The sequence below is a fragment of the Hemicordylus capensis genome, chromosome 2 (genome assembly GCF_027244095.1).
Source record: "Hemicordylus capensis ecotype Gifberg chromosome 2, rHemCap1.1.pri, whole genome shotgun sequence".
Taxonomy (NCBI): Eukaryota; Metazoa; Chordata; class Lepidosauria; order Squamata; family Cordylidae; genus Hemicordylus; species Hemicordylus capensis.
The window spans coordinates 329,760,985-329,775,201 of record NC_069658.1 but is presented as its reverse complement, the minus strand read 5'-3'; the positions used below and the strand labels follow the sequence as shown (position 1 = coordinate 329,775,201).

The 14,217-nt window shown below is 44.0% G+C and overlaps 1 protein-coding gene across 4 annotated transcripts in view; it reads left to right on the top strand.

The window, feature by feature from the left end:
• Positions 1–14,217, top strand: part of KDM3B (lysine demethylase 3B) — a 125,381-nt gene that overhangs the window by 41,888 nt on the left and 69,276 nt on the right. For all 4 annotated transcript variants that reach the window (XR_008314922.1, XM_053289585.1, XM_053289584.1 and 1 more), the window contains exons 4-5: positions 2,755–2,860; positions 3,519–3,643. Coding sequence is in view for 3 of the 4 variants with exons in the window: in XM_053289585.1 (XP_053145560.1) it covers positions 2,755–2,860; positions 3,519–3,643 (231 nt within the window). In the remaining variant the exon portion in view is untranslated. The remainder of the gene's footprint in view (positions 1–2,754; positions 2,861–3,518; positions 3,644–14,217) is intronic.

The following is a 14,217-nucleotide window of genomic DNA, read 5'->3' as shown; positions in this document are numbered from 1 at the left end:
CAGTGTGCGGCAGCTGTGAAAAAGGCTAATTCCATGCTAGGAATCCTTAGGCAGGGGATTTGAAAATAAAAATGCTAATATTATAATGCCCTTATACAAATCTATGGTGCAGCCACATCTGGAGTACTGCGTACAGCTTTGGTCTCCGTATCTAAAGAAGGATATTGTAGAACTGGAAAAGGTGCAGAAGAAGGCAACCAAAATGATCAGGGGCCTGGAGCACCTTCCTTATGAGGCTAGGTTGTAGCATCTGGGGCTCTTTACCTTGGAAAAGAGGCCACTGAGATTATCAAAGTGTATAAAATTATGCATGGAGTGGAGAGAGTGGACAGAGAAGTTTTTCTCCCTCTCTCACAACACTAGAACCAGAGGTCACTCAATGAAACTGAAGGTTGGGAAATTTAGGACCGACAAGAGGAAGTACTTTTTCACACAGTGCATAATTAATCTATGGAATCCCTTGCCATGGGATGTGGTGATGGCCAGCAGCTTGGAGGGCTTTAAAAGGGGCTTAGGCAGATTCATGGAGGACAGGTCTATCAATGGCTACTAGTCTGGTGGCTGTGGGTCATCTCCAGCCTCAGAGGCACGATGCCTCTCAATACCAGTTGCAGGGGTGCAACAACAAGAGAGAGGGCATGCCCTCACCTCTTGCCTGTGGGCTCCCCAGAGGCATCTTGTGGGCCAATGTGTGAAACAGGATGCTGGACTAAATGGGCCTTGTGCCTGACCAAACAGGGATGTTCTTATGATATAAGTGGGCCACTGAGGTTGCATAGGTAGAATGAACCCTTATGGATCTTGGGGAATCTATTTTTTGAAGCTTGTAATTTAGCAGAATGAGCTTGACCAACCAATGGTATAAACATTGCCTAGATACGCAGTGGTCTTTAGCTTTCTCCTTGTAAGTAATGAATAGTCTTTTGGTTTGCAAATAGACTTTGTTTTAGCCAGATGGAAGAGTAGTGCCCTTCTAATGTCTAGAAAGTGAAGTGTTCTCTCTAGTGGGGGTGGAAGGGTTTCTGAAACGAGTTGGAAGGACGATGTCCTGATTAATATGGAGATCAGACACTATCTTAGGCAAGAAGGAATGGTCAGTCTGCATCAGGACCTTTTCTGGATAAAACCACATGTAGGGCTTGTCCATTCGAAGAGCTGTCATTTCACTCTCTCTGGGGGTGGTTTTGATCGCTACCAGGAAGGCATTTTTTAGGGTAATTAGCTTTAGATTTGCGGTGGCCAGTGGTTCAAAGGGAGCCTCAGTCAAAGAAGAGAGAACCAAGGAAATACTCCAATGTTCTATTGGTTGTCTGACCGGAGGATATGGGTTAATGAGGCCTTTTAGGAAACTTTTGGAGCTAGGATGGGAAAAGACTACTACTACTATGGATATTTATATATCGCCCTTCAACCAAAGTTCTCAAAGTGGTTTACATAGAAAAATAAATAATACATAAATAAGATGGTCCCCGTCCCCAAAGGGCTCACAATCTAAAAGGAAACATAAGGTTGATGCCAGCAACAGCCACTGGAGGGATGCTGTGCTGCGGTTGGATAGGGACGGTTTTTCTTCCCCCGCTAAATAAAGAGAATCAGCACTTTTAAAAGATGCCTCTGCTCAGTTAGCAGGGTTAGCAGCAGACTGTCTTTCCACCTCATCCTGGATGTTTTGCTGCCATCGCCGCCAAGTGTACTCTGATGGATGTGTTGGACAGACCTTCCTATTTTAGGGATGTCAAGTAGAGAAGCACCTGCCTGACTGATGCTGATCTGTTGACATCCATTAGACCCACCCAGACCTCCCCACTGAAGTAGTTCAAATCTCTTAATAAGAACTCACCTGTGACACTGCAAAGATGGTTGCCTGTACCGGCAGTCGTCCAGGAACTGAGGGAGTAGCATTCCTCCCGCCTTAAATATTAGCCCCGTGGGGTGGGGTGGAAGTGCCACAAGGAGCTGTGGTACTCCACAATGAGGGAGTTCCGCACAGGCCCAGAACCCATTACTAATGGATGTCAACTGTTCACTACCAGATCATCAGTTACAGGTGAGTAAGCTTTTCCCCAGATTGATTCAATTTATATACCACCCTTCCAAAAGTTGCTTAGTGTGGTTTATACTAAAATAAAAAATACATAACCATTAAAATAAAAAACCATTTTAAAGAAGATTAAAATTAAAACGATAAAGCCACCTTGCTGAAGCTAAGCAGGTCTTGGTGTGTCAGTGCCTGGATGGGAGACCCATGTATGCCACGTTTGGGGATGGGTCCATACTTTATTGATAAAACACATATGCTTTGCATGCAGAAGGTCCCAGGTTTATTCCTTAGCATCTCCAGGAAGGGCTGGGAGAGAGTCCAACCTGAAAATCTTGAAGAAGCCACTGCCAGTCAGTGTAGATAACTCCGTATAAGGCAGCTTCCTATGTTCCTATTAGTGCAGACCAAACCCTGAGTGAAGATGTCAATGCAATACAAATATTATAAATGAATCTTGAAGTACTTTTGTCTGCCCTTTATGTGGCAGAAAATGCACATGAAATATTTGGATATGCATAATTTAAAAAAAACCCAGAACTGTTAATACTAGAGTGGCTTACAACTCAAGAAGCAGCTCTGAAACTAGTGTCATTATGGAGGAGGAACATTGAGAAATTGTAACATTTAAGCAGTATAACTACACTTTTACTTATTTCCTGAGAAGCTTATCCCCCTTGGTATAGTTTTTAAATAATGAAAACTTTTCTTGGCAGATGGCAACAGAAAGTCAGAATCAAATTCTACAAGAACAGCCTGTATTGAGGGAAACTGTCAATGCATTGATCGGTGAGCAGAAACTTCAGGAGATATTTAGCAGAGGTAAGTCCAAGTGACTTTAATTTTTAAAAGACTTTTTAATTCTCATGAGAATTCTGCTTGCAATGGCTAATTAGAACCTATTTCTATTTTTTAAAGTCTGTTTCTTATTTTTCAAGTTCACAAAGTGAGAATGGGTTAATTGAACCTTGTTGAAGATGATTTGAAACTCATTACACCTTCACTTTATTTCCACATTAAATGTAGGAAATTGGTTGCGATACAGCTTAAGTTGCATCTTTAGTTTTCAAGTTACAGTGTAGGTTGTTCAAGTGATTCCAGTTACTTTAGAGGGATATTGATGTTTATCAAGCAGATGTTGGATTTTGACAAATATTTATCAGTTTATATATGTAAAAAATGCAAGAATTAATGAGGAAGATGCATAAATTACATGTGTTCAGCATGACTAATTCAAAATTAAAACTTCAAAGTTTTACTGAAAATTTTAGCAACGGATATGTTAAATGAGGAATTTGGTCCACACTACTGGGCTGGCTATTACTTTAACCAAATTCTATTCTGTCTTTAGTCCCACAGAAAATCCTAGTAAAATGTATACTCCATCTAGAAAATACTTTAAATAAAAAATCATCAGGCACTTCTTGGTGCAGTTACACTGATTTAATTGATGGTATTCTTGTGTGGAACTCTTTTCCAGGTCCTTACAGCATCCAAGGTCAAAGGGTGAAGGTGTACCAGCCAGAGGAGGAAAACAGCTGGGTCTCTGCAGTTGTGAGCTGTCAAGATCCTATCACACGTCTGATGGAAGTGGTTTTGACTGAGGTGTGAAGCTTAGGTTTCTGATGCATAATTTCCTCATTTCATTTAACTCAGGGATCTTACTTACATGGTCCAGCTTATTTACATGGTCCAGGTGTGGCCTGTCTGTATAGACTTCAGCAGTTTGTGCAGGATGCTGACCATTTTGGCATTTATTATATGAAAAGCAAAATGTCTAATTCTTTACCTTCATAGTTGTAGGACAGGAAAAAAGAGCAGAGGGGAAGACTGAAATGTGTTTGAAAGATCCTAATGTAAAGGGAATTGTATTTTTAGAGTAGAATTCTCTGTTACTCCATGTATACTTTCTATCAAATCTAAATGTTGGTAGTCTGGATTATGTATCTGTAGACTAAGTCCAAATAACTTTAATAGTTAGGTGAAGTGTTGGGAATATACAAGGACGGTGGCAATATACAGATGAACCTCATTATATGTGGTCCCAGTATCCATGATCGGGCTTCTGACACCCAACCTTGGTATATGTGGGTTAAAAAAGGATTAACTTTTGTGTATTTTTGGTGGCCTGAAAGGACCTCAGAGATCCTTTCCAGCCACCAATTTGAGGCTCTTTCTTGGTGCGGGGGAGATATACCGTGATTTTTCATGGAAAGTCTCCAACATTGGGGGTTTGGGGGAAATTGCTGGACAACTGCAGACCTGCAGAGCATGATACAGTACTGTGTTTCTCTAATATGCAACAATTTCACAGAATAAAAAGTTAAAACAATATCATAGGATAAAAACAATTAAACAGTTTAAAATTAATTTCAGTTAAAAGCCTGAGAAAACAGATGTGTCTTGAGGGTCTTCCTAAAAACAAACTGAGAAGGAGATGCCCTTATTTCAACAGGGAGCATATTCCAGAGCCCTAGGGCAGCCACAAAGAAGACCTAGTCCTGAGTTGCCACCAAACAAGCCAGTGGCAACTAGTGTTCCCTCTAACAGGAATGCCCAGATGTTCACGACAATCCCAGCATCCCCAGCTGCAGTGGCCTTTGGCTGGGGATTATGGGAGTTGTAGTCAACATCTGGGAATTCCTGTTAGAGGGAACATTGGTGGCAACTGTAACCGGATCTTTCCAGATGATCTTAATAGGCGACAGGGTTCATGACAGAGAAAGGCACTCTCTTAAGTACCCTGGACCTAAGCTGTTGAGAGCTTTATAGGTAATAACCAGCACTTTGTATTTCGCTTGGAAACATATCGGCAGCCAGTGCAGTTATTTCAAAATCAGTCTTATACGGCCCATTCAGGTTATGATGGAGACCAGTCTGGCTGCTGCATTCTGTACCAGTTGTAGTTTCCAGACTACGTACAAAGGCAGCCACACATAGAGTAGTCTGCCTGGAGTAGTCAAGCCTGTAGTAGTAGTCAAGCCTGGAGGCTACCAGCATGTGTACCACTGTTTTAAGGTCATTTACCTCCAGAAATGGGCGTAGCTGACATATTGGCCAAAGCTGATAAAAGGCGCTCCTGGCCACTGCCCTGACCTGAGAAACCAGAGAGAGTTTCGGATCCTGGAGCATTCTCACGCTATGTACCTGATCTTTCAGGAGGACTGCAACCCCATCAAGAACAGTAAGATCTAAATAATCTCTTGGGTTCTGACCACCGTGCCCCCCCTCCCCCGCAGTCAGTACCTCAGTCTTATTTGGATTCAACTTCAGTTTATCCCTCATCCAGCTACTGCCTCCAGGCAGGCATTTAGGGAAGTTCCAGCATATTGATGAAGTAGCTTTACCAGGATGATGTGATGTTGGTGAACAAACATTTTTGTTGTTGCCATCCTATACTCCAGACACTGAAATACTGTCCGCCGAGGGACAGGTTCTTTTGAGGAAAAACTAGACTGAGGCTGGACTACAAGGCACTTTCAACTTCCTCCCTAGAGCCAGTTTTTCTCCTTCTTCCACAGTGAACAGTCACTGGTTTGGTCTAGAAAGAAGATAGTCAAAGGATCTGGCTCGTGATCCGGTAACATCCATAAAAATGGGTTCTGTGCCTGCGCGGAACACTTCGGGTAGAATTTGTTAGCTCCTTGCAGCACCGACCAACCACCACTGTGTGTGCCTCGTGCCTGCTCATATTTGGCACCTCATAGCTCAGTTTCTTTCTGACTGCCAATGCGTTCAGTTCTTCGTTAGTTCTTGGCTTCTCAGAAAGTGTTTATTGCTAAATTTATTGGTTTTGACTCAGATTGTTCCTGGAATTGTTGTCGGATTGCCCTTTTGGAAACCTTCATTTGATTCTTGTGTGTGACTTGGACTGGATAAGATTATTCTTTGTTTAATGGACGATGGCACCTCAGCGGTGTGATTGGAAGTGTATGACTATGGACTGGTAAAGTTAACAATTCTTGGAATGTCCTTTACTAGCCCAATACCTAGAGAAAAGGTCACCTTTAAGAGGTGCACATGATGTAGGGAGAAGATCCCCTCTATGGATGGCCATGACTGTTGTCTCCTATGTTTTGGGGAAGGACAGAACGCCATTGCGTGCTCTGTCTGCAGCTCGTTCTCAAACCAACTTTGAAAAATAGGGCTGCATGTTTGCAGGTGGCTTTGTTGGAAGAAGCACTGACACCAGAAGGTGCTTCCAGGTCTCCTGAGGCAGTGATTGCGAGTTTGAAATCGACATCGGGAACTGCAATGCAAATGCAGTCTAAATTTCCAATGCCAGAACCTTCGACATCGAAGGGCTCTCCCTTTAATGAACCGCAAGTCCTGGAGGGGCGTTGGTCTTGCCATCGAGAAAAGGATAGGAAACAGAGGCGAGAGGACAAGTTGGACTCCCCTCCCTCTAAAAAGAGTAAACCAGAGGGAAAGAAGGCTGTAGATAACCAGCAATGCAACCCCATCTCCGTCTGGTTTGCAATGCCTAGCACATCTGTTGCCATCAAAGTTGATGCCGGAGAGGGGAAAGTCTGCTGTGGTTTCAACATCTGCTCCTTGGCATTGAATGGCTTCTTTGACACCAGCACCTACCCTGTGCCAATCCCCATTGACGCTGAGACCCCGTGTACTTACCTATGCTCCCAGTCATAACGAAGGCTGCTAAGACGGTTTGGCAGGTGATGCACACAGCTACACCAATGTCAAAGAAGTTGGAGACCCTGTACAGGATACAGGAAGAGTAGAATGGTTACTTAAACATCCAAGCCCTAACTCCTTAGTTATTGACTGTGCATCCGCCTCGAAACATTCACGGCGTCATACTACTCCATCAGGTAAAGAAGGGAGAAAGCTAGATATGTTGGGTTGTAAGGCGTATGCAAATGCATGTCTAGGGATTAAGATCGCCAGTTATATGGTGTGTTTATCCAAGTACAGTGGTCCCTCTACTTACGAAATTAATCCGTTCCGAATGCACATTTGTAAGTCGAAAAATTCGTAAGTCGAAAAGCGGTTTCCCATAGGAATGCATTGGGAACGGATTAATGCGTTCTGGAGCCTAGAAAAAAGACCCAGACCCCCAGTAAGGCTTGCAAACTGCACAGGAACATTTCTTTTCAAGAATAAACAGGCAGTAAACAGGCAGGCAAGTCAAGGAAACCGCATGTAAAATTCGTAAGTCGAGGAAACCCCATCTAAAAATTTGTAAGTCGAGGAAACCCCATCTAAAAATTTGTAAGTCGAAAAAACCGCATCTAAAACCGGATCTAAAACTGCCGTTTGTAACTCGAAAAATACTTATGTCGAGTAGTTTGTAAGTCGAGGGACCACTGTACATACATTCCTTATGGGACTCTCTCCTTCAAGAGAAAGATAGGTTGACACCAGAGGAGTTCCAAAAGAAGTTTGACACATTTGCAAAAACGAGACAGCTGAGTAACGCTAAGCATTTAGTGGAAACAGTTTCATTCACTAGTGACAGCAGTTCTGCTGAGGCAGCATGTGTGACTACACTCTACCAACTTACAGCAGGACATGAAATATAAGATAGAGGCCCTGCCTTTTGATGGCAAGGGTCTGTTCTGCAATAACACCGATACTACTATGGGGAAAAACCCCAATACACAGAAAAGACCTTTACATCCTCGACGTCATCTTTTGCAGCATCCAGATACCAACCACATAGTCGCAGACAGAGAAACTACCACCAGAACGATAGGAGGGAATTCTGCAAACCCTTCCAGCAGTATAACAAGAAAACATACTTTCAAAATAATCAGAACAACCAGGGGGCGCATGGTAAGACTTCTCAGCAGCCTAAACAATATATTGGATTGCTTAGTGAGCCGACGTGTACAACAACCAATGGAAGAGACAACACCGTCTTCCTCAACAGCGGTGACATCATGAACACCCGTGATGTCTCTATTAATGACATCAATCAAACATCACTGCAGGCACAATATCAAACTGGCAAGTCATGCTCAAGCATGACACCAGATAACATCAGACTCCGGTACTCTGGATAGCCTAATCCAGATTTGCCATCAAGTTCAAGACATTTCTAGTTTATGCAGGTGTGAAGTACCCACTGGCAACAACAATGCTGATACACCGTTGATACACAACAGCATTGATACACATGTGAAGGTGGAGACACTGCTAGGAAAAGGGGTGATCTCCCCTGTACAGTGGGCAAACAGGTGGGGGTTTCTAATCCTGATACTTTCAAATCCCAAAACGGGATGGGGGAATGTGCCCGATAATGGACCTGCGGTGGCTGAACCTATATGTTGATGTGAGAAAGTTGCGGATGATTTCATTACAAGTTATTCTGCCTCTTCTACACAGGGAGGAATGGGTTGCGGCGTTCGACTTCAAGGACGCATATTTTCATATCTGCATACAGGAAAGTCAGGGTATCTGAGGTTCACAGTGGGTGAGAACATTTACCAATACAATGTGCTAACCTTTGGGCTGGCGATGACACCAAGAGTATTTACCAAATTCATGGCTGTGGTGGTAACACATCTACGCATGCAGGGTGTGACAGTTTTTCCCTTTCTTGACGACTGGCTTATGACAGTAAAGTCAAAGGAAGGGTTGCTTTCCCAGATAACTTGTGGGACGACTCTCATGGAGAGCTTGGGCACAGTGTTCTCTCTAATTTTTTTCATCTGTGTACGGAACAAGTTTTGTTCTGGGCGGCAGTATCAAGGAAGTGTGTGCGCACATGCATTCGGAGGGGGGCCAACCTGATTCAACCTGAGTGGGATCTAAAATTAACTGAGTGGACATCAAAAATCTTGTGAGTGCAAGCACATACTCATGCCTTAGAGGGAATACTGCTTGGGCATCTAAATCAATTGGGAAAAGTCCCACTTAGTACCCACCAAAAGTCTGCACTACATAGGTGTAGTTCTGGATATGGTTCTGCAAAAGAGCCTTCCTGCCAGAAGACCATTTTCTAAGGATTTGGAGATTGATACTAGCAATGCAGTTGGGTCCAGTTCAGAAGGCTCAAACAATTCAAGTGTTAATGGGTCAGATGGCCTCCCGCACTGCCACAGTCCTCTACGTCAGACTACACATGTGGAAGCTATAACAGTGGTATCTGCCAATGTTCCAACAGAATGTGGACAGCCAGAGCCTTCATCTCTGTATGCCAGACTCAGTTCTGGATTCCCTGTTGTGGTGGACAAAAGACATGAACCTTATAGAGGGGACGCCATTCAGAGTTCCGGTACCCAAGTTTGAATAACGTTGAATGCCTCTTTAACAGGCTTGGGGACGCACATGTTGGGCTTGGAGGCTCAAGGGCTCTGGAATGTTTTACAAAATATTTTGCATTTAAATTTTCTGGAGCTACTTGCAGCTTTTCAGGCACTAAAGTCGTTGCAAAAACATCTTCTCGGGAAGACAGTGCACTGCAGATGGACAATACAACCACGATAGCATCCATGAACGAACAGGGAGGGACGGTGTCCTGCTCCCTCTGCAATCTCAGCCAGCAAATATGGAAATGTGTGGCACGGAAGATCCATCTGGTAGCTATTCAGATAAAGGGGATAAACAATAGCCTTGTGGATGCCTTGAGCAGGTCACAAGTGTTCCTTCCGCAACACAAGTGGGAGATAAGTACAAACTGTCTAAAAGCCCTGTTCTCGTCCTGGGGACAGCCCGCTGTAGATCTTTTCATGAAGGACAATGCCAGATGCAAATACTGCTCAAGAGTGGGTCTGGGACAATGATCAAAGGGCGATGCCTTCCAGTTCCAATGGATGCACAGCTTATTTTATTCCCCCCGTACCCACTACTCAACAGAGTGGTAGCAAAGATTGTACAGGACAGCACCAGTTGCATATTAGTAACTCAGTGGTGGCCAAGGCAACTTTGGTTTCAACAAGTACTCAAGACTGTCAGCAGGGGTATACGTGCAATGAAAAAGAAAAGTGGATTTGCTCATACAGGAGCACGGGCGCTTGCTACATCCACACTTAGAAATGCTAAGGCTTACAGTGTGGTGGATAAACTTTTAAACAACATCTTGTTGAATGATAATAAGGCGTCCACGTGGAAAAACTATAGTGTGAAATGGAAGCGATTCAAAGTGCACGCTAGGGCACAGGGCTTCAGAGCCAAGGATGTTTCTGTAAGAGACATTTTGCGTTATCTCACAACATTGAAGTCAGGCGGCTTGGCGAATACCTCACTGTGGGTACATTTGGCTGCCATTTCCATTATTCATGGAGAGTGTGATGGATTAACTGTGTTCAGTCACCCTGACCCATAAAATATTTTTTTAAAGGGACTGATAAATCAGTACCTGTTGGTGCAGAGACCATGGATAGATGGAGTCTTTTTCTGGTTTTGTGAGTCCTAACAGAGACAATTTGAAACCATGGCTACAGTTAAACTTAAAATGGTGATACTTAAGACAGTGTTTCTGATTGCCCTTACTATGGCAAAAAGAGTAAGCGAGCTCGCCGCTTTGCGTATTGACAAACCGTACACAAAAGTTTCATGATGACAAAGTAGTTATGCTGTTGGATCCGGAATTCAGAACAAAGATAATTTCTGGCTTCCACATGAATCAAGATATTGTCTTACCCATCTTTCCTGAAATCCTGAGTCACCACTGAAAAAAGCAATGCATCGCCTGGATGTACACTGTGCACTTCTGTTCTATTTGAGGAGGACATCTACAATTAGGAAGACAAAACAACTGTTAGCCTGAAAGAAGGGGGAGATCTAGTCTCAAGACAAAGGGTCTCTCATTAGCAGAGGAGACATTAGCAGAGGAGACTATCTACCTAGCCTACAAGGTCCAGAAGGTAGATCCTCCAAAGACAGTGGAGACCCACTCATTAAGGGCGTATGCATCCTCGGCTGCACATTTGTCTGGAATTAATTTCAAGGATATTTGTATGACTGTGACATGGGCGTCGGAAGAGAAGTTTGTGAAGCACTGTGTGGTGGACCTCTGCTCAGATGCAGCAGTTAATTTTGGCATGGGTGTACTCAAACTAATTCTGCAGTAGTTGCCTGCTCCCATCTCCAGGAGTACAGATGCTTGTGAGTCACCCATTTTTATGGATGTTACCAGATCATGACCCAAATAAACAAGTTGCTTACCTGTAACAGGTGATCTAGCAGTGATCCGGTAACATTTATCCTCTCATCTGCCCCTGCAGCCATTACTGCAAGCAAATGATACATGTCTATACATTTAAAGGAAAGGCTGCATTCAAGTGGCCATCAAGAAACTGAGGTATGAGGCACCAAACCCCCAATATGAGCAAGCACAAAGCACGCACAGTGGCGGTTGGTCAGCACCACAAGAAGCTAATGAATTTTATCCAGTGTGTTCCACGCAGGTGCAGAACCCATTTTATTGACTGTTACTGGATCACTACCAGATTACCTGTTACAGGTAAGCAACCTGTTGTGTACATGGTTCATTATGAAAGGGTATGTATAGCTAGAGTTTCTTGGCAAAAACTGGGTGGGGGGGAAGTGGACTTAGAAGCTACAGGGGCTTTGAGCAGGTTGTGAAATGGCAAAAAAGGGTATATGTTTTCATACAGACACTACTTGTTTTGTCCACGTATTTCTTCAGATATACTAGATTTTCAAACAACCCACACAGGGAAAGGCCCAGCCTCAGTGATTCAAGGATTTCACTCTGGAGTCTAGGGGCTCTCAGTCAGTTGAGCACAGGGATCCACCTAAGGCAGGCCCAGACAGAGAGAGCAGTCTGGTGCAGGTCTCCTCGCAACAGGCCTGTGTGAGGAATGCTCTGGGATAGTGATTGCAGCTCAGCTGTGTTCCAAGTAAGGGACTCAGTAGTCCAGTGATTCAGCTAAAGAAAAGGGGGTGAGTACACAAACAGATGCTCTACTGGGTGGTCAGTAGAAGGCAGTGCTGTCTTTCAAACTCCTATGACAGAAACTTCACAGAGACCAGGCCAGTATCTCAAAAGCCACACACTTGGATTGGAGAAAATGTTCCCTCTAACAGGAATTTCCAGATGTTGTTGACTACAACTCCCACAATCCCCAGCCAAAAGCCATTGTAGCTGGGGATGCTGGGAGTTGTAGTAAAAAAAAACACAACATGTGGGAATCCTTGTTAGAGGGAACACTGGTTGGAGAGCAGAGGCTTTTATAGGGTTTTGCCTTCTGCCAAGTTCCAAAGGCAGGAAAACTTTAAAAAACAAAAGGGGACTTGCAGGTACTGGACCTGAGGAGGAGTGTGGATACGGTAACTACTATTTAGAGGAAGCACAGAACAAAAGGGGCAATATTGTGTTGAATCTACATATCTGCATCCTGGAGTATGTCTCCCTGTTTCTTTCGGAGCTCTCTCACTTTAAAGACTCCTCTGCTTTGTCAGGAACACTGGCTCATTAAGAATGCATGGTATTTGGGTGATGGTGGGAAGATGTTGTTTCTAGGCAGCTTTTGCACAGGCTCCGTATTGGCATGACATGGCTGTTTGAAATAGAAACAGTTTTTCCTTCCCAACACCAAGTGCTTATCAGTGCTCTGTTTTGCTTCTCCAAGAAGCCAGTTTCCCAAAAAGGTGAGGTGGGAAAAGAGGCTGCGGCGCTTCTCACGATTGCTGTGAAGCACCTCAATGAGGTCTGCGGGGAGCGCGGGCTTAGCCCTCTTTCCCTGCAGACGATTGGTGGTGGAGCCCTGGGCAGCCAGATCGGCCACCCACATGACTGTTGGCTCCGTCACGGAGCTGGCAGGAGCTGTGGGGATCGGGAGCCGTGCGGCCCTGGAAGTCCCAGGATGCCCTGCGCAAGTGCGCAGAGTATCCTGGAGAGACCCGCAAGTTCAGGAGGCTGCTTGTGTGTTGCTGCATGCCGCAGCAACACATGAGCAAAGAAATTAGGTTAACAGAGTGCTCGCTTCCGTTAACCTCATTTAGGGGGAGATGTTTTATGGGGGTGTTCTAGGGTTGCTCCCACCTTGAGAGCACCAGGCTCACCCACGAGCCTGGTGGTTCCATGAGCACTGGAAAGCAGGCTAAGCTCCCTTTACCAGTTTTCCAGTGAAAGTGGGAATAGCCTCGCTCTCTTGTAACACTTGTCTACTTGCAGAAGGCTATATCTTGTGTAGTATGAGTGAGACTAAATGGAAAGATATTATTCTGCTCCTAGAAATATGATAACTTATATAGAGCCTACCTTTTATGGCATTGCATAAATACTTGCAAAACAGCTCCTCTCCCCCACCTCCCTGCTTTTGGCTTTTTTGAACCCAACCCACTGTTGGGCCACCTCTACAGATAGTTAATGAAAAATGTCTTCCAAACATCTCTTGGCAATCTGAAGGTTAGTGCCAAGGATGTGCAAGAAGCCAAAAGGTATGAAATATATTTTCTTCCATCGAGTCTCACTCCTCAGGTTTATGGTTTTGTGTTAACAAACATAGGAATTATATTCTCTGTAGCATTTGTTGTTAATATACCACTTTTCAACAATAAAAAAGCTCTCAAATCAATTTAAATATAAGAAAAAGAATATTGCGTTCTTGATCTTAGGAGTTGTTTTTCATTTAGATTCCTGATGTGTATCCTGCAGAATTACAGGTAGCTTTAGAGGGAGCATGCAAAGTATTCCATGTTTGTGTTTAGGTGAACTTGATAACTTTAACCTGCCACGAACTGCATTTGCATAGTATCTGATCTGGATCATGATCCATTGCATTCATAATGAATGTGTTCTGCGCCTGCACAGGAACCTCATGGATAGATTGACTAGCTCCTCACTACGCCTCCAACTGCCCTGCACGTGCTCAGTGCCTCCGTTATTTCCTGCAGTTGGGGCACATTCTTGCTCAGTTTCTATTAGACCGCCTATGCGTCTACACCTCGTAAACCTAGCTCCTCAGTGCTAATAGATACAAAAAATACAATTTGCTTAAAACTGTATAGGACTGCAGAACTGAATAAGGATAACGAAACTCTAAACAAGGGAAAAATGCAGTGTGCTCCTGACTTGTCTGGTAGTGCACAGAATGGAACTACTGCTAATGACCAAAGGACTAATCGATAGCCTAACGTAAAGGAAAGAAAGCAAAAAACTTCAAGGGACAAATCTGCACAATGACGTCAAAGCCAGCAGTAAAAACAACTTTCAGACGCTGCACAGAATACCAGGTGAAGCTACC